General features: G+C 38.7%; 1 protein-coding gene across 3 annotated transcripts in view; it reads left to right on the top strand.

Moving 5' to 3' along the window:
* Window positions 1-14001, top strand: part of LOC119262364 (NACHT, LRR and PYD domains-containing protein 12-like) — a 30785-nt gene extending 16784 nt beyond the window's left edge. For 2 of the 3 annotated variants that reach the window (XM_037533891.1, XM_037533890.1), the window contains exons 9-16: window positions 683-943; window positions 4304-4477; window positions 4960-5220; window positions 5491-5664; window positions 5853-6023; window positions 7892-8065; window positions 8343-8389; window positions 11772-14001. In XM_037533891.1, the coding sequence (XP_037389788.1) occupies window positions 683-943; window positions 4304-4477; window positions 4960-5220; window positions 5491-5664; window positions 5853-6023; window positions 7892-8065; window positions 8343-8389; window positions 11772-12307 (1798 nt within the window). In that variant the 3' untranslated portion in view covers window positions 12308-14001. Of the gene's footprint in view, window positions 1-682; window positions 944-4303; window positions 4478-4959; window positions 5221-5490; window positions 5665-5852; window positions 6024-7891; window positions 8066-8342; window positions 8390-11771 lie in introns of those variants that run through there. The other variant, XR_005129568.1, reaches the window with a different exon arrangement.
* Window positions 14002-20001: the final 6000 nt, after the last annotated feature.

The raw sequence follows: 20001 nt of genomic DNA, 5'->3' as shown, positions 1-20001 counted from the left end.
CTTGCATGGCCAAAAAAGTGCTATGTTTTCAAGAAAAATCAGGCTGCAGACTTGAAAGCTCATCCTGACATGAACCGCCAGCATATTAATGTGTGTGTGCTCTGCCACGACAATGTTTTGTCAGTTTGATTATCAAAAACAGTGAACCACATACTGTTGGGTGGCATGAGTTATACAGAATGGACTTTAGCTTTGTTACACTGATAATAATGGAATTAAATAATATGGGAATTTATAAAATAAAACCTACCACAAAGATAAGACATTGTGAGATTTACTAAAAGAAAAAGCAAACAGACTATCGCTGAAAAATACATTACATGGAATTCTTTAGCTATATTATGTACAGAAAATGAATTAACTCATGATATGGTTATTGAGATGGTTTTTCTTTTTCTGTCATGATACTGTTTAAGAATCCTTCATGAAGCGGATATTTTCTCTGTCTTCTGCTTTGCTGGAACACTACAGTATTTCCAAAGAAAAATGTTCCTAAAAGTAAAATATAATGTATAATTAACCCAAGCTAAACCTAATTTTATATTCACTGCTTTCGGTTTTATTACAATTTTACTTACTTTATGTACTTACTAAGTTTTACTGTGTTTTATGCTAAATGTAGCATGAAATATTCTGCAAATGTGCAGTCTCTGTGATATGTTTTGTTTTAACCCCCCCACAGTCTTGCTGGTGTCAATCTCACAAATGAATCATGTGAAACTCTGGCTTCAGTTCTCCAGTCATCTAACTCACATCTGATCGAACTGGATCTCAGCTCCAACAGTCTGGGAGATTTAGGAGTCAAGCTTCTCTGTGCTGGGCTCTCAGATCCGCATTGTAAACTAGAGAAACTGAATCTCAGTCACAATGAGCTAGAAGACATAGGAGTGAAGCTGCTTTGTGAATGTCTGATGAGTCCACAGTGTAAGCTGCAGACACTTGGGTATGTATCTAAATTAAAATTAAGATTAAAGGGAATTCCCATGTTTTTAAATACTAAATACTGTCATGCTTGAAAGTTTGTAAACCCTTTAGAATTTTCTGTATTTCTGCATAAATCTGACCTAAAACTCCTTTAGATTTTCACACACTTACGGTAGATAAAAAGAACCAAATGAAACAAATGAGACAAAAATATTAGATGTGGTCATTTATTTACACAGGAAAATGATCCAAAATTACAAGTATCTGAACTCAGTATCTGGTGTGACCCCCATGTGCAGTAATAATGGCAACTAAACATTTCTGCTAGCTGTTGATTAGTCCTGCACATTGGCTTGGTGGAATTTTAGCCCAAACCATGACTACCACCACCATGTTTCACAGATGGGATAAGGTTTGTATGCTGGATACAGTGTTTTCCTTTCTCCAAACATATCACTATTCATTTAAACCAAAAAAAATTGTTTTGGTCTCATGCGTCTACAAAACATTGTTCCAATAGCCTTCTGGCTTGTCCATGTGATCTTTAGCAAACTGTAGGCTGTTCTTTTTGGAGAGCGGTGGCTTTCTCCTTGCAACCCTCCCATGCACACCATTTTTTGTTCAGTGTTTTCCTGGTGGTCGACTCATGAATATTAACATTAGCCACTGTGAGATTAGTTGCTCAGAAGTTACCCTGGCTTTCTTTGTGACCTTGCGGACTGTTACACACCTTGCTCTTGGTGTTATCTTTGTTGATCGATCACTCCTGGGGAGCGTAACAGTGGTCTTGAATTTCCTCCATTTGTACACACTCTGTCTCACTGTGGATTGATGGAGTTCAAACTCTTTACAGAAGTTTTGAAGTTTTGTCACCTTATTCAGCCTAATGGGCATCAACAACTCTTCTTCTGAGGTCCTCAGAAATCTCCTTTGTTCATACCATGATACACTTCCAAAGATATGTGTTCTGAAGATCAGACTGTAACAGATACCTGTTCTTCAAATATAACAGCTACTCACACCTGATTGCCATTGCATTGATCGAAAACACCTGACTCTAATTTTACATTCAAATTATCTGCTAATCCTAAAGGTTCACATAGTTTTGCCACTCACAGATATGTAATATGATATCATATTCCTTAATAAATAAATGACCAAGTCCAGTAATTCTGTCTCATTAGTTTCATTTGATTCTTTTTATCTACTATTAGAACTACTATTAGTGTAAACATTCTGATGAAGTTTTAGGTCAAATTTATGCAGAAATATAGATAATTCTAAAGAGTTCACAAACTTTCAAGCACCACTGTCATATATTTCCTGTATATTTTGTTTTAAAATGTTGTTTTTTGTGTGAAATCAGCCTCTTTTCCATGCGTTATTGTGTGAATTATAAACAAGTATTTTAGAATTCACTTTTGTTTACTTAGTTGGCTAGTTAGCATGATGGCAGGTTTTCTGACTGTACTGGCTTCAGCCACCTGTGTGCCACCTGAATGAGTATGCTTCTGTGACATCTGGGTAAATGTGTAGACTTTTTTTTTTCTATACTACTATTTGGTGAGAAAACATTAAGACTAGTGCAAATTGGCTCTGTCTATGCACAGATGTAGTATTACGTTAGCAGATTATTATTAATTTAGCAGATGCTCTTGTCTAATGAAGCTTCATTACAGCAATCAGTGCAAACAATACAAAATATCTGCTATATGTACAGTTAGGCCCAGAAATATTTGCACAGTGACACAATCTTCCTGATTTGGGCTCTGCATGCCACCACTTTGGATTTGAAATGAAACAACTGAGATGCAATTGAAGTGTAGACTTTTAGGTTTAATTCAAGGGGTTGCACAAAAATATCTTATGAAATTTTTAGGAATTGCAACCATTTTGCTACAAAGCCTCTACATTTCAGGGGCTCAAAAGTAATTGGACAAATTAACTTTACCATGAATAAAATGTTCATTTTTAATAATTTGTTGAGAATCCTTTGGTTAGGCAGTGACTGCCTGAAGTCTGGAACCCATGGACATCACCAAACGCTGGGTTTCCTCCTTTGTGATGCTTTGCCAGGCCTTTACTGCAGCTGTCTTCAGTTGTTGCTTGTTTGTGGGTCTTTCTGCCTTAAGTTTTGTCCTAAGCAAGTGAAATGCATGCTCAATCGGGTTGAGCTCTGGTGATTGACTCGGCCATTGCAGAATATTCCACTTCTTTGCCTTAAAAACTCCTGGGTTGCTTTCGCAGTAAGTTTTGGCTCATTGTCCATCTGCACTGTGAAGCGATGTCCAATCAACCTTACTACATTTGGTTGAATCTGAGCAGAAAGTATATCCCTGTACACATCAGAATTCATCCGGCTGCTTCTGTCTTCTGTTGTATCATCAATAAACACTAGTGACCCAGTGCCATCGGAAGCCGTGCATGCCCATGCCATCACACTGCCTCACCATGTTTTACATAGGATGTGGTGTGCTTTGGATCATAAGCCGTTCCAAGCCTTCTCCATACTTTCTTCTTCCCATCATTCTGGTACAGGTTGATCTTAGTTTCATCTGTCCAAAGAATGCTGTTCCAGAAGTTCCAGGCTTCTTTAGACGTTTTTTGGGAAAGTCTAATCTGGCCTTTCTGTTTTTGAGGCTGATTAATGGTTTGCACCTTGTGGTGAACCCTATGTATTTGCTCTCATGAAGTCTTCTCTTTATGGTAGACTTAGATACTGATACACCTACTTCCTGGAGAGTTTTCTTAGTTTGGGTGGATGTTGAGGGGTTTTTCTTCACCGTGGAAAGGATTCTGCGTTCATCCACCACTGTTGTCTTCCGTGGATGTCCAGACCTTTTTGAGTTCCCGAGCTGACCAATGGGCTCTTTTTTCCCCAGAATGTACCAAACTGTTGATTTGGCCACTCCTAACATTTCTGCTATCTCTCTGATGGAATTCAGCCAGATGGTCTGCTTCACTTCCATTGAGAGCTCCTTTGACTGCATGTTGTGGGTTCACAGCAATGGCTTCCAAATATAAATGGAATCAACTCCAGACCTTTTACTTGTCCAATTGATGATGGGTTAATGAGGGAATAGCCCATGCAGCCCATGAAATAGCTTTTGAGATAATTGTCCAATTACCTCTGGACCCTTGAAAAAGAGGCAGCTACATATTAAAGAGCCGTAATTCCTAAACCGTTCCTCCAATTAGGATGTGAATACGTGAATATGTGAATATGTTTTGGTAAACAACTAAAATACCAAAATTTGTGTCATTGTCCAAATATTTCTGGGCTTAACTGTATATGAGCACAGTGCATATAAAATGCCTAAAGGTGTAATTTGTATTACTATTATTTTGTAAATTTGATGTACATTTTTCCTGTTTGCAGTTTGGCTGGCACCAGCTTTTCAGAACGATCTTGTGAATTGATGGCCTCAGTTTTTGAGTCTGTAAATTCACATCTGGAACAGCTGGACCTTGGCTGCAACAACATGAAAGACTCTGGAGTAAAGCTGCTTTCTGCTGCACTGAAAAGTTTACACTGTAAACTAGAGAAACTTGGGTAAGCTTAATGTAGTGTGTGTCTATTGGTAATTTGGTTCATTGTCTTTTAGCAGAGCTTACCTAACTAAAGTATGTTTAGAACTTCAAGTGCTGGAGAAAAACATATACTGCAGAATATAAAAGAATACCTCTACAGCAGGAGAGCCCAGGAGCCCAAACTTGGCCCTGGTGATCTAATGCCCACAAGGGTATTGTTTCAACATTCAGATGTTCCTGAAAACCTTCATTAACTGGAACAATTTAGAATAGGTTTGGAGTTAAACTCTGCAGGGCAGTATATCACCAGGATTAGGGTTGGGCACCCCTACTTTGCAGGGACAGTATTGTTTTAGATTGTTGGTTTTAGGCTGTTAAACTTCTGCCAAGGCCTTTCTAAGGTAAAAATAAAACAGTCAAAGTTAGAGTAATAGTAAAAAATATTATATCAAGCATTTAACCATATTAAGATAAACCAACAAAATGATGTTTTTCACTCCACAGGTTGGACAAATGTGACCTTACACATGAATCTTGTGAAGCTTTGACAGCTGTTCTTCAGTCAAGCAACTCATGCCTGAGAGATCTGGATCTTAGCTACAATAAGCTGGGAGACTCAGGAATGAAGTGGCTCTGTGATGGACTAACACATCCAAACTGCAAACTGGAGAAACTTGATCTCAGCTACAATAACCTTGGCCATTCTGGAGTAAAACTTCTCTGTGTTGGACTGATGTGCCCAGACTGTAGATTGAAGAGTATAAGGTTTTTACTGATATATACTGAAAACTACATGAAGGAGATTGTGTAGTAGATATCGGATTATTTTAGATTGATACTGATTACACAACATTGTTTTTGCATCTGACTGGTGACAAATGGTATGCATGATTTGTGACAATTTACATATTTCAGAACAGATGTGAAGATGTAATGTGATAAGATCATTAAAAGCCAAAACAATACTATTTACACCAGTGATGATGATGTAACATGGTAGTAATGATAAAGTGATTTGTTATTTGTTATCTGCAGACTTGCTGATGTTGGCATTCTGGAGGGGACATGTGAAACTCTCGCCTCAGTTCTAGAGTCGGCAAATCCACACCTGAGAGAGTTGGATCTCAGCAACAATTACATGGGCGATTCAGGAGTGAAACTGCTATGTCCTGGACTGCAGAGCCCAAACTGCAAACTAGAGAAACTGAGGTGATATTGTATTATGTGAGCCTTCTTGTGTTTCAGTGTATGTATGTGTGTGTAGACAGTTTGAGTTTAGTTAATAAATGTAGCTAATAAATTAAATAATACTTTTTAATGTACAACTGTTATTCCAAATGAACCCAGAGGAAAATGGTATGTGGAGTATCGATGAAAAAATGTCTTCTCTTTTGCAGTCTCTGCGGGTGTAATCTCACAGACAGATGCTGTTCAAATCTAGCTTCAGTGTTGAGTGCCCTCTCTTGCTTGAGAGAACTGGAGCTGAGAGACAACGACCTGCAGGATTCAGGTGTGAAGCAGCTTTGTGCTGGTCTTCAGGATCCACAGTGCACACTGCAGAAACTAAGGTAAGTATGTGGAGGATGTGGAGCTTCAGGGATTAGAAGTCAAGCATTCACTGCCTTCCATGATTGTGTTGGATTCATCTGCCATGAACAAATTTCAACACTATTAGTTTTTATAGGCATTTTTAACACTACTGTGTTGACAGAGTAAGGAATTTCTGACCTTCCCAGTTTAGAAGGTACACCTCAAACCTCCACACAAATTGCACATTCCAAGTCATATGGAACAAAAACGAGTAACTTTAGTCACTTTGAACATGATGGTTCAGGCATCTCTCAACATCTGCCATCATGGAGTTTTCATGCTCAATCATTTCAAAAGCTTGATGCAAATGATATGAAAACTTGTACAACTTCTGGCAGCACGCATCCAAAGAAAGACAAAAAAGAAAGATCATATCACTCCAGTTTTGAAAGCGCTGCACTTATCTTTCAGCATTTTCAGCAGTGAAGCATTTTCTGCCTTCCATGATTTTGTTTGATTCATTTTAAATATAGTTATCTGAAAGCAGTTTTTGTGTACTATAAACAAATGTTAAGCTGCTTTTTGTATGTCTACATATCACTAACATATTGACAGAGTAGGGAATTTCTGCACTTGCCAGTTTAGTAGGTATACCCCAAACCTTCACACAAAGTCATATGAAATAGGCAAAACATAACTTTAGAGAACGTGACACTTCAGGCGTCTTGGCTGCAATCCTAGGGTTCAAGAGTTTAATGAGAATCTTCCAATCAGCGAGCTTCTGGAATAAAATTGCAGAACTCTAAGTATATTGTGAAATATTATCTAAGAACACAGCACTTGTCTGGAATGGGCTACAACAACTAAAGACTATGTTAGTTGTCAGAGCTGTCAGTGAAGAACAAGGAAGTGTCTGTAGTGGGTGCAGCAGCATCAAAAATTTACCACTGACGAGGCAAAAGTTGCCAGGTTTATTTTACATTATGTTGATGGAAAGATCAGAATTTGGTGCAAAACCTGACTACTGTTTGGTTTCAGTTGTCCTGCCTGTGGTGGCATTGTGATGGTGTGAGGATTTTTTTCTGCTCAATGAAATTCAGATTCCTTTATTGATCCCAGGGGGAAATTGCAGTTGTTACAGTGCAGCCATTTATGTAAAAGAATAAACACTTTACTAATAATTTAAGACAATATAGAGAAATTTACAGTATGTACATACGATTTAAGTACTTATGAGTACAGTAAGGTGGCAGTGAATGTGATAGTAATATGAAACATCAGGTATAAAGCAGTTACAATTATTTAAATTAGTTAGTGTCCCTCTGAGTTATTGCACACACAATTGTTATTATTGCACATATGAACAGTTTGGTATTGAGTTTTGTGAATCACACACCGAGGGAGGAGTTATAGATTTTGATGGCCACAGGTAAGAATGACTTCCTGTGGCACTCTGTGGTGCATTTTGGTAGAGAATGTCTAATGTCCAGAATGTCTAAACGGTATGGCATGTCTGAATACTGCTGCTGACCAAGTGAATCTCTTTGTAACAGTTTATCCACACTTGGCTAGACACTTCCATGTCATTTGTTGCTGAGTAGTTCCAGGAACATGAAGAGTTGTCATTATTCATTGGCCTGCACAGACCCCAGACTTCAACCCTGTTGAACGTCTTTGAGATGTTGTACCAAGACTGCAGTTACATACTGGTGCATTTTAGCTATAAAAAGCCATTTACACCTCATTTCAAAGATGCAGTAATTTCCAAGTGGTGCAGCATTCTCATTGACAAATTCATATTGTTCTGGTCAAGGTCAAAGGCAGTACTGTTAGGTGTACCTAATAAATCTGCAACTCAGTATATATCAGTGTGGAATTTTCTGTCTAATTTTTTTTTTTTCATCAGTCTTTCAGGGTGTTGTGTTACAGAAGAAGGTTGTTCTGCTCTAGGTTTAACTTTGAACTCAATTCATTCAGAGCTAAAAGAGCTTGACCTCAGTTATAATCATCCTGGAGAAAAAGGGTTGAGACAGCTGGCCACCATACTGGATGATCCATGCTGTAAACTGGAGAAACTGAAGTAAGCAGAATAAAGATTCATTCTTTCCACACACACAGTTTCCTATATCTTGTGAAATTAAGACTCTAGAACTTCAAAGTACCTCCAGACCTTCACCTGGTGACATACTGCTATGCTCATTTGTCATAACTCTATCTAGCACAACTTGTGGTAGTTTTTAAGATCTGCAGAAGCTAAAATGTGGAAGGATAGCTTTGCCATAATCTCAGTACCACATACTTTGAGTTCCAGTTGAACAGCCACTATAGCTTTGGCTAATGTTCTGTTCTTCCTACAGTGTGGAGTTCTGCAGTGAGTTCAGAAACAAACCAGGACTGAAGAAATGTAGGTGTTAAATTTTTTCAATATTTAAATATTTAATTAATAATTAGAACATGTAAACACACTTTTTTGGTGCTCAAAAATTAACGTATTGGTATTGCCTGTTCATGATTTGTGTAGTGTGCTGACAGAAAGCCTGACGCTTGCAGATGAGAGAGAGTATGGTTTAATAGTAAACCAAGCAGCAAAAGCCAAAAGGACAAAACGGCCAAATGTCAAAACACAAGTCAAAACCACCAGCAGAAGTACCAAAATGGAAAGGGAAAAGATGTACTCAAAACACAAAGCAAAAAAGGTCATAAACACAGTCAAAGACTCAAACAAAGCAACCACTCAGTAGTTTCCAGGGAAATAATACCTCACACTGATAGTATCTAAAGCCGGGGCTTTTGTACTCTAAGCTAAAATGAGACACAGGTGTTGACAGTTAGAATTCGGGAGATTGCAAGCGCTGATAGGAGCACCAGCTAGAATCCAGAGTCACATGATCTCCCAGCGCATTCTGGGAGTTGGAGTTCGAGTCTGATCGAGGAGTCAACTGCGTGACAATTTGTTCTTTGCTGTAGTACATGGTTCATTTAAGCTTATTTGTATAGTTTAACATGTTACACTGATGTACCTCAATCATTGGATTTTCCACTATACTCATTAGGAATGTTTGATTCACTACCGATGCTAAAAGAGGCCTATTTTAAAATCATTTGATGGATCGTCCAGCTATTTTTCATTAAATCCATGCAAATTTACCTGGAGGGGCACCAGTTCTTAACATGTTTAATCTCATGTTTCTTTTTCTATCAAAAGACTTTCACAATTGTAAAAAGTTCAACAGTTTGTAAAATATACATAAAAAGAGAGAGCAGTGATTTGCAAATATGTTTTTCATTTGTTTCCACACTGTTTATCCATTTTAACAGCTCCACTTTCCATATAGGTATTTTGTATTTCTGCAATTACATGTAATTATGACTGTGGCCTGTTTGTTTCTCTGCATATTTAACCCCCTTTTACGTTGTTAGTTAATGGTCAGGAACCCCACAGGACCACCACAGAGCAGGTGCAATTTGGGTGATGCACTGCAGTGCAATTGATGTGGTGGTGGTGTGTTATTGTGTGTTGTGCTGAAGCGAGTGGATCAGACACAGCAGCGCTGCTGGAGTTCTGAAGTTCAATTCCGTTCAATTCAACTTTATTTGTATAGCACTTTTTACAATGAAGTTGTCACAAAGCAGCTTTCCAGAAGTTTGAAAACATACAGTTGTAACTTATATCCCACAATGAGCAAGCCAGAGGTGATAGTGGCAAAGAAAAACTCCCTCAGTCTGGAAGAAGAAACCTTGGGAGGAACCAAGACTCACAAGGAGAGACCCATCCTCCTCTGGTCAAACAGTGTTTACAATTTAATAAGCTAAATACCAAATAGAAGCTAAGAGGATCTCTGTTTGAAGCCTGGATGGTAAAGCTTTAGAAACTGTACTGGTAGAGGCAGTCTCTGACTGAGGCAGGCTCTGACTGAGTCTTTATCAAAAGTGGGAGTGAGCTGAAACAGTCCCATGCTATCTCAATGCTGGTACATCAGGATGGCACAGTGATGTAATTGAGGGTGTTGTGGTTGGCACAGATGAACAGGAGAGCAGGTTGGTGATGGTGAGGAGGATGCCCTCAGTGTCATTGCTGGATTGAAAATAGTCCACCAACCAAAAATATCCAGCCAACAACGTCCTCTTGGCAGCATCCTGTGAATGACTTACACAAACTGTGCAGTACCAGAAGAGCTGCTGACTCTGACTTTACATCTACAGTGTGAACTAACAACGTCTAATAGAGTGGAGAGTGAGTGGACACAGTGTTTTATGTGTCTGATCCACTCGTACCAGCACAACACACACTATTATGCCACCACAACGCCAGTGTCATTGCAGCGCAGAGAATGATCCACTACCCAAATAATACTTGTCTTTGGTGTACTGAGTATACCCAGAAACAGATGGACTATTGGGCTCTTGTATGGTAAGTGGAGCTGATAAAATTGTTAAAAAGTGTAGATACAAGGAAGGTGTACCTAATAAAGTGACAAACAAGTGTATATACTTATGCTAAATTAAGGCCTGCAACATGTTCCAAAAAGCTGGGACAGAAACATGTTTACCACTGTGTTACATCACCTTTTCTTTTAACAATGTTTAATAGTCATTTGGAAACTGAGGGCACCAGTTCTTTGTAACGGTGGCAGACGGAACCAGAGGCTTGAATTAAGATCTTTATTAACAATCACAGAAGTAAATCCAGAGCAGAAAGTCGAAAACCAGAGCACCAAAACAACAAAAGAAGTTCTGGGAATTAGAGTCCTGGGTGGCCCATTGGCAGAAGTTCCAACCGGGCCAAATAGAGGCATGACGTTGTAGTTGTGAAAGTGCATTTTTTCCCATTCTTGCTTGATAAAAACACTTAAGCTCCTCAACAGTCTGAGGTCTCTCTTGTCATATATTGCACTTTACAGTGCAGCAGGCAGGCCAGTCTACCACCTGCACTTTCTTACTACAAAGTCACACTGTTGTAACACATGGAGAATGTGGCTTACCATCTTCTTGCTGAAACAAGCAGAGATTTCCAAAGTATTCCCTGGCCAATGTAGTTATATTTAATTTTTTTTAAATGCAGTGCCACCTGAGGGATTGAAGGTCATGGGTATTCAATATCGTTTTTTAGCCTTACTCTTTACACACAGAGATTTCTCCAGATTCTCCATATCTTTTAATAACATTATGGACTGTAGATGGTAAAATCCCTAAATTCATTGCAATCTTAATGTGAGTAGCGTTGTCCATAAACTGCTGAACTATTTGCAGGCGCAGTTTTTTTTTAACAGTCTTTCCTCAATGTACCCTTTATACACATCATCACCTGTTACCTGTCGAACTTTTGCTCCAAAAACATTTTTTAAACCTTTCATCTGTGGAAAGTTCCAAAACAGATGTTTTTGATCATTCCACAAACATTCCTGTCATACACTGTCCTAGGTTGTTTGGAATGTGTTACAGGTGTCAAATTTGGTATTAGCTTATATTTACAAAAAGCATTCGATTTGATGAGGTAAAATACTGAATATCTTCTTTTTAAATTAAATTCATGTAAAACAAATGAGAAAATCACTGCTTTGTTTTTATTTTTTTTACATACTGTCCTAATTTTTTTTGGCATTAGGTTTGTATCTAAGTAACAAAGAATGAGCACTTGATGCACTTGATAGTCCCAAACACAACAGAAACAGTGGAAAAAAAACACAATATCTGTTTAATTCTGTTATAAAGTCCATATCAGCTTAATCCTTAGTATCCATATATGCATATTCTTAATATGTTATACTTGAATTTTCTTACTACAGATGCCTGTGAGATCACATTTGACCCAAACACAGCACACCGAACCCTGTCTCTGACTGGGAACAAAAAGGTGACAAAGACGAAAGGGGAGCAGCCGTACCCTGACCACCCAGACCGGTTTGAGTACTATGGTCAGGTTTTGTGTAGAGAAAGCTTGTGTGGGGCTCGGTTCTACTGGGAAACTGAATGGACCAAGGATGCTGTTTACATAGGGGTGACTTACAAAGGGATCAACAGGAAAGGTCGTGGGACAGATTGCAAACTGGGGATGAATAACAAATCTTGGATTCTATTCTGTTCGGATGATGGGTGGTATGTTAGTTACAATGGCAAAGAAACTGTCATTCCTTCTCCGAGCCCCTCCAAAAGAATGGGGATCTATCTGGACTGGCAAGCTGGCACACTCTCCTTCTATATCATTTCCCCGGACAGAGCATACCACACATATACATTTCACACCACCTTCACCGAGCCCTTGCATCCAGGTATTAGGGTTCATAGCTACGAGGGTACGGTCACATTATGTGAGCTAAAATAATACATGGACGCACATTTTAAGGAAAACAGTGGAGCTTATGTCTCTTTAATTATGAGTTTAAGATTCATCAGTTTAGTAGACAAGCAGAGCTTCTCCACCATTCCTCAGTCCACATTTTGTGATTATCTAATATAGATAAGGTAGAATTCAACAGTTTCTTAGCACATGGAAAACAGTGGAGTAAATGGCTGTCAAGCTGTAGTTCTTTTAATTATGAGTGGATCGTTAGTTTAGTAGATTGTGTTCAAGCAGACCTTTTCAACTAGACCTCAGAATTCTGCTACCATAGCATAGTAATAGCTTAATCAAATCACATGTTTGGAAGCATCTGCATCTGTTACGTTTCTCCATTTATTTATTCACATTTTTCCTTTAATATGTCACCATCTGTTTGTTCTCCCTTCAGGCATTGTTTTATTTATGTAGTCCCTTAAAATTCCACCAAGTTTTCAAAATGTCCACATAATTCAGAGGTTGAGGTCAGTCTGTTTTGATTTGAAGTGGTTTATTGTAGAGAAAATTAGTTAGATATTTTTATAGTGGTGGTGACAGGAACCAGGAGTCGGGATGTCTACAACTTAATGCCAATCTAAAATCACCAGTGAACCTTCATGTGACTTTTTTGAGTTTTTATATGTGATGTTAATAATGGTTAAAGTGGTGGTAAATCTGGGAAGGTAAGTTTTCTTTGGGGAACATTTTGCTGTACAACACTGTGCATGTACATCTCCCCTGTGGACACATTTAAAAAATGTGTTTTAGGTCAAAATCTTCTATCGAAAAACTATCGTAGAACAAACTTGGGCATCATGCAAAGGATTCGGAACCATTTCATGTACTAGCCTTTTGGGAAGGAGCTGGTTCTTATCGTCATTTCTGACCCAGTAAGAAATTCTTTAGAATTAAGCATTTCATACCAGACCACTCTAAATGACTTTATTTATTGTTGACAATTTAAGTAAGCAGAAAATCTATGGACTTTAATATAAAATAAAAGATTTTATCCTTTCATAGTAATGATTAAAATGTTTTTCTGTCCATTTCATCATCTGTGACATTTGTATAAGCAACCTAAGTAACGTTGAAGATTTCAGCCAGTGGCGTGACATCTGTGATAGGTGGTCTAGCCTAGCAGGTAGGGACGGGCAGCAGACTGGCACTGGGCATTGAATAATGTGATTGCAACATTACCTCCTGTTTCAAGTTTGTCTTCTTCTTTATTTTTGCAGTTGTCAATCTTTTTTCTATACATGCACGACATGAATGAATTACAGTGTTGTATTTTCCTGTGTAAATGCATTGCATTCCAAGTACCTGCTCCTTTGTTTATGTTCATCATGTTGAGCACAAAACACTATATTTCTGAGTATTTTTGCTAAGTGAGCAGCTAACTGTTAGCCAGTGTGCATGGTTGTGGCCAACATTTGGATGCCAGATGAAGACATCAAGGTGCATAAGACGCATAAGACTAATAATATTTATATCTATATATTTATTTCTAGCCAACTAATGTTAGCTAAAAACTATGACAGTAGCTTACTAGCATATCCAACTAGCTAATTCATTCATTGCTGCTACTATGGCTGTAACTATATGGCAGCTTTCTTCACTTTGATTATGATTTTAAGATACTTAATTTGTTTATGGCCATTGCTGCTAATTGTAAGTATAGACTTTTTCTGCTGAATCTACACTGTGTTTAGCAAGTCTTAATGTTTGTCAGATCTTGTAATAAAGAGGTAGCTTCACTGTTCTTATTCCAAATTGAGTTTTGTTTAAGTGAAGTTGATGCACTTAATGAAATATTAAGTTATTTACACTGAAAGTCACTTTTTGTTCAAATCAAATGTGCTAGACCTCAAAGACAAACAAAATAGTGAAAGTGTTTAAAAGAGTTCAAAATAATAAAAGTAAACAGGTTTTTTGGTATCTTGAGTTCATAAAATCAAGTCACATATTTGTAGAACTTAAAGATTTAAGGTTAGTTACACATACGCTATATGGAAAAAGTATGTGGACAACGGATCATCACACAAACATTACCTTGTTGGACTGATTGACTCTTCTGGGGAGGCTTTTGACATGATTTTGGAATGTATCCATAGAAATTTATGACCACTCAGTCAAAAGAGTATTTGTGAGGTTGTAACGTTGGGGAGCGATGATGAGGCGGATGCATGTGCTGAGATTTATTAAGGGCAAATCCAGAGTCAGGGTCAAAACAGTCCAGGGTCACAGAGCCAACATGGATTGAATGGGGGAACAGACATGACAAAAGAAACGCAGGATAAACAAACAACGGAGGCCAGAAGAAACAAATAACAAACATAGACCAAACAGCATGAGAACACAATACAAGACAATACAAAGCAATGCATAGACTACACACCACAAAGACCAGCAAGAAACTAGGGCAAATACAGGGCTAAAATGCAGGGAAACAACGAGGGTTAGCAATACACAGGTGGTTACAATCAGGGGCAAGGTCTGAAAACAAGGGGGCAGGAAGAAACAAAACAAAAGCACATGGACAGGACTGGGAGGGGCCAATCGTGACAGAGGTCAGACACTGATGTCGGGCGTGAAGGTCTGGCTTAACATGAAAGACATTTAAATATTCTGTGGTAACTATTTGCGTCATAAGAAACGTCATGAATAGATATTACTCCTTCCTCATCCTTCCACAAACAGCTTGACAGATTATGCGCCTGCAATGGTCAATCATGAAAAACATGGATTTCTATGATAAACACATTGTTAACAGCAGCAATGATTAAATTCACATAAACTGTCGGATTGGTAGGAACGTAGTGTTAGAAGCCCAACAAGTGCTTCGGTGAGCTTGAACCCTGCACTCCCATGTGGGGAACTTCAACATGCCACAGCTCAAAAACTATTCTATGCTGAGATATTAGCTAGTAAAAAAAGCTTAAAATTTGATTACAATCCTCACTCTGTGCTGTGTGTAAAATGCATATACTGTATGGTAAAATGTATGAAGTACTGATGGCTACTGTCACAAGAAATCTGCATCATCATGAGAAGCTTTTTCAAGGAATTAAAGACCCTCGCCAGACATCGCTGAAACACTTAAAAGCTCGTCAACATCCCGAAGATGGGTCCTGTCAGCATTTGACATGAATCATCATGCACCTCATAAGACTAGCAATGTCTAACATTATGCAGCACATTGCAGATTTGTTAGCTAAAGCTAGCGAAGCTAAAATCAGCTTATTATTTGTCAGCTTCTTATTTGAATTTCCTGTTTCACCTTAAATGGTGCAGCAGTTTATGTCTGGTGCATCAGGCCTTCTGTAACTTCCGTAACTGCTGTACCATTTAAGGTGGAATGAGTAATTCGAACAAGCTGGAGAATAAGAAGCTGAGTTCAATTTTGTAGATTTATTGGACACAGTCAAAGGATAAAACACAAGAAAAATAAACTTAGTGGTTGGTTCCAGGATGAATATGTGGAACAGTATCTAGCTTCAGTATAAGTTTAGTGGCAAACTCAGTTTTTGTCTGATGTCCGCTGGAAAATGCCTACTGCAATGGCTACGCAGGCTTCCAATTTTTCCAAATAAACCGCGCCCAGATTTCTCTGACTTTCAGGTCCTTTGGTAACATATGACAGCTCACATTTCCTCCTTTAACTTTGCATCTGAAAACAAAACACGTCTCTGGCATCATTTTGGAAACATAAATGAGAAACTTGGCATGCAAAACATGACATGAAGCTACAACTGACCACTCCACCAGGGGACAGGATTGGTTCCTTGGGTTTGTGATGTATGAAACCTTGGCTGTCTTTTTGACACTGTGCAATGTGCACTACAATTTCAGCATGGAAATACTCAGCCATGGCATTAACTACTTCGCTCATATTTTGCTCATGATGTGTCTTCTGGCATAAAAAAGACACAACATGTACATGCTTATGAGTATAAAAAGTAGATTTTCACTGAAGGGGGTCTTTATATATCCCTTGGGCCTGGGCTTCCAGGGCTATAGCCTGGAACCTTATAACATGAACGTGTGACATTGGAAGATTATAGCCTAAATGCAGTACTAGCACCACATAAATATTTTTTCTCTATAAGAAATGCATGTTTCCCCGTGACAAAACAAAAGAACAGATCAAAAGCACTATTATCAGAGAGCAATACCTAAAGATGGTTAATCCAGATCTGAAAAGCACTGATGAGACAGGCTGTAGAAACAGCTGAAGCTTTTGTGGCGGCAGGACAAGCTGACGGCGAATTCCAGCTGGGGACATTCAGTAGAGCACGTCACAAAAAGAAGTCAGATGAGTTTGTGTATGGTAATGTTGGTAGTCCTAAGGTGCGATTGCAAAAGTAAAGGTAAACCTGGCAATAGTAAATACAGCCCTGAGAAACCTCTGAAGTGTTTTAACTGCAGTCAATTGAGTGTATGCCCTAAATTAGCATCTTATTCTCCAAGGTATATTTTTGGTTTGTCCATCTGAATTAACATGACCAAATCATAATACAAATTATTCAGTAACTGCATGAAATAAATGTACATTTTTATTTATTTATTTATTGAAAAAATTCCCTCAAATTAACAGAACGTGATCTACACATATTGCTACATGCTTACAATTTACTGCTGAAAGCCAAAAATCTTTGATGTTCTTTGTATTATTTTATAAAAATAATTTTTACAGAGCAGATCACTGAAGAGACGCCATCTGTTTATAGTTTACAGCCCAGATTTTTGGGAAAATTGGTCGGCTTTCTGTAGAAATAAGTTGTAAGGTCAGCTTCTTCTATTATAAGGGTTTAAAACTACATTACCTATCTATTTGACTGTTACAGCTCTCATATGACACCCACTTTTTGAATGTAGCTTATGAGATATGAAACCTATGAACAATATGCATTTTGTGCAAAGTGCATTTTGGAACCACCAAAGGTCTCAAGGCGTTGAAGAGGTTAGAGAGGTTAGAGAGTAGAGGCAACCATCTATGCTACTTAGGCAAAAGTGAAAGCAGTTTTAAAACATGTGATAGCTACTATCAGAAAAGCTGATAGAGTACCCATGATCAATTTGCCAATTGTTGAAGTTCCATGTTCTTGAGTTGCTGAGTTGCCATGGCTATGGTCGGTCCCCCTCCTAGAAGTTGCAAAGGAAACAGCTATATCTTAATAACTTGCGATTTTTCCAACCCGTTATCACCTGTGGGTTCAAGCTGTAGATGAGGAAGAGGAACTAGCCTCTCACCTGACCTAATGCACCTGAGACTGAGCTAACGAGAGGAGCTGAGCAGGATTATCCCACCAAACCTCTTCAGTGAATGGCCAGGCTGAACCTCAGGACAGATGTCTACTGCGATCAGATCCTATCAGGCAAACAAACTGTAGGGTACTAGCATGCCTGATTTCTGACCTGAAGAAGGAAGTAGAAACCATACTGCAACTCAGGGTGATTGAACCATCAACCAGCGAGTGGCGTATCCTATCTTGGATATACATTGGGAGAAGGAACGATATGTCCACAAGGTGGAGGTGGTCAGACAGACCCCAGTGCCAACAACAAAGTGAAGGATGAGATCCTTCTCATCGGGTGGTATAGGAGGTTTATCCCGAGATATTCAGAACAGGCAGCAATCCTAATGGTAGAGAACCTGTTGGGTTCAGAATTTATTTTAGAAACTGACCACAGGGCGTTGCAGTGGATACAGCAAATGACAGACAGTAATGCCAGGTGCAGTACTGAAAAGGAACTCGAAATGTTACTACAGACTTTCTTTCCCATCAATCTGATGGTAATCTATCAGAAGGGGGGTGTGTGATGAAGCTAGAGGCTCCAGTTTATCACCAACATAAAGTAATAGCACTTACCTCTTGATGTAGTCTGCTGAGGCTTCTAAGGTTACTGCTGGCATGATCATCATCCTCTTTTATCCATGTTAAATGAGCCCACAACCATATAGAGAAAGGTGGGTGATCCCGTTATCAGCAAACCTGAAAAAGGAAGAAGGGCACTGTTACTGCAAACCACATATAAATGTAAACTTACCTGTGGAATGTGTATTATGATATGTCGGTTTTAAACACCATGCTGAATGATCCCCTGAGTATTTATTGTGTTTGCTGAGCACCTACCCCTTTGTGTTAATTAGTTTAACCCATGCCGGGACTAGAAATATAAATATACAAGGAGGTCAGCATAGCGGGGAGCTTTTTGGAACAAGAGCTGGAGAGAAGTCTTCTTGGTCTTGCAGCTCTTAGACAGGAAATTAAAACTGTGCTGAGGTTGAACCAGGATATTAGAGCGTGGACCAGGCTAATGGATCCCTAATAGTCCTATGTACATTGTTCTATGCGATATCTAATAAACATTGTCATATTTGCACTTACCTTTGGAGTTCCAGTCCGTCATTTTGGTAAACCCCAGATTCCAGGACAAACACGGGACCGGGCATGAATCTCAGAATTATCCAACATCACAAGGAGGCTCAGAATTCCTTATCTTAGACAAGGAGGATGAATTTGAGGATCCCTCCTCCCAGACAGCAAAACCAAAAGCAGTGGAAGCCACAGAGGAACAAGGGGAGGTGCCATCCTCTCTACTGAGAAGTTAGGGGTTCAAGTCCCTCACCTACTAGGTCAGTAAGTGCTGTTTCCCTCCTTGACATGCCGCTAGCTACCACATATGTAAGAGATCAGTAAGGATTCCTTCTTGGGATTATGAATATATGGATATATGTCATGAATACATGAATAAAAGCCTCTCATGGTACATACTCCATTGTCATTGGTGATCAATATGCGGATCCAATGTCTAGTGGCACAATTAATTCTTTAGGAGTAAGCAGAGTGCCAATTCAATGCAATAAACACCACCTCTACCTATGACCAAATTATAACTTTTCTCCTTTCCATCTTTTTGTTATAATACCAAATTCCCCATTCAATTGATTGGGTAGGGACATTATGTTTAAATTAAATTTTACCATCTATTTTAATGGTGGTAAAATGCTGTTGCATGACACAGAGGGCACAAATTCTGAACATTTTCAAACACCTTTGAGCCTGTGCTTGAGTCCCTTACCATTCTCAAACCTTATCTCAGTCCCATACACCCTATAGGCTGCCCAGGTGGGATTCCTAAATTCCTGAACCCATTATTAGAGGAAAAGAAAAATGGTATTGCAGGAGTATTTCAGTCTTTAATTGATGAGGGAACTTGCTTTCCATACCTGACTCTGAATTTTTGGAAGATGAAAATGATTATGCACTGGAAATTGTAGAGAAGTCTGCGTGTCACTGACATCCAGGCCATGCCCTTAGGGTGGGTACTCACAAATATAAAAATATATATAAAGCTCACTCCCTACCATATCAATCTGCACAGGTAGTTGAGTCGCCGAGTTGGTCACCTTCCTTTAAGCCTGCACATTATTCTGTGACAAACCTGCAACAATTTATATGGACAGTCGATATGGACAAGATGGGATTTTCGATTTCATATGATTTGGGCACATTGAGGTTTTTATGCTGTGGATGGTAGGTCAATTTTGAATTCTTCACCATTTCTGACCTCTTGCATGCGTGTATGCAATAAAACATCTAGTTTTCAGATTTTCCACTTTTTTGCATTATTAACATCACATATAAAAACTCAGAAGACATGGTAAGGTTCACTGGTGGATTTGGATAGCAAATAAA

The sequence above is a fragment of the Pygocentrus nattereri genome, chromosome 24 (genome assembly GCF_015220715.1).
Source record: "Pygocentrus nattereri isolate fPygNat1 chromosome 24, fPygNat1.pri, whole genome shotgun sequence".
Lineage (NCBI taxonomy): Eukaryota > Metazoa > Chordata > Actinopteri > Characiformes > Serrasalmidae > Pygocentrus > Pygocentrus nattereri.
Note: the sequence above shows the minus strand (reverse complement) of the source record. Positions and strands in the feature narration are given on the sequence as shown.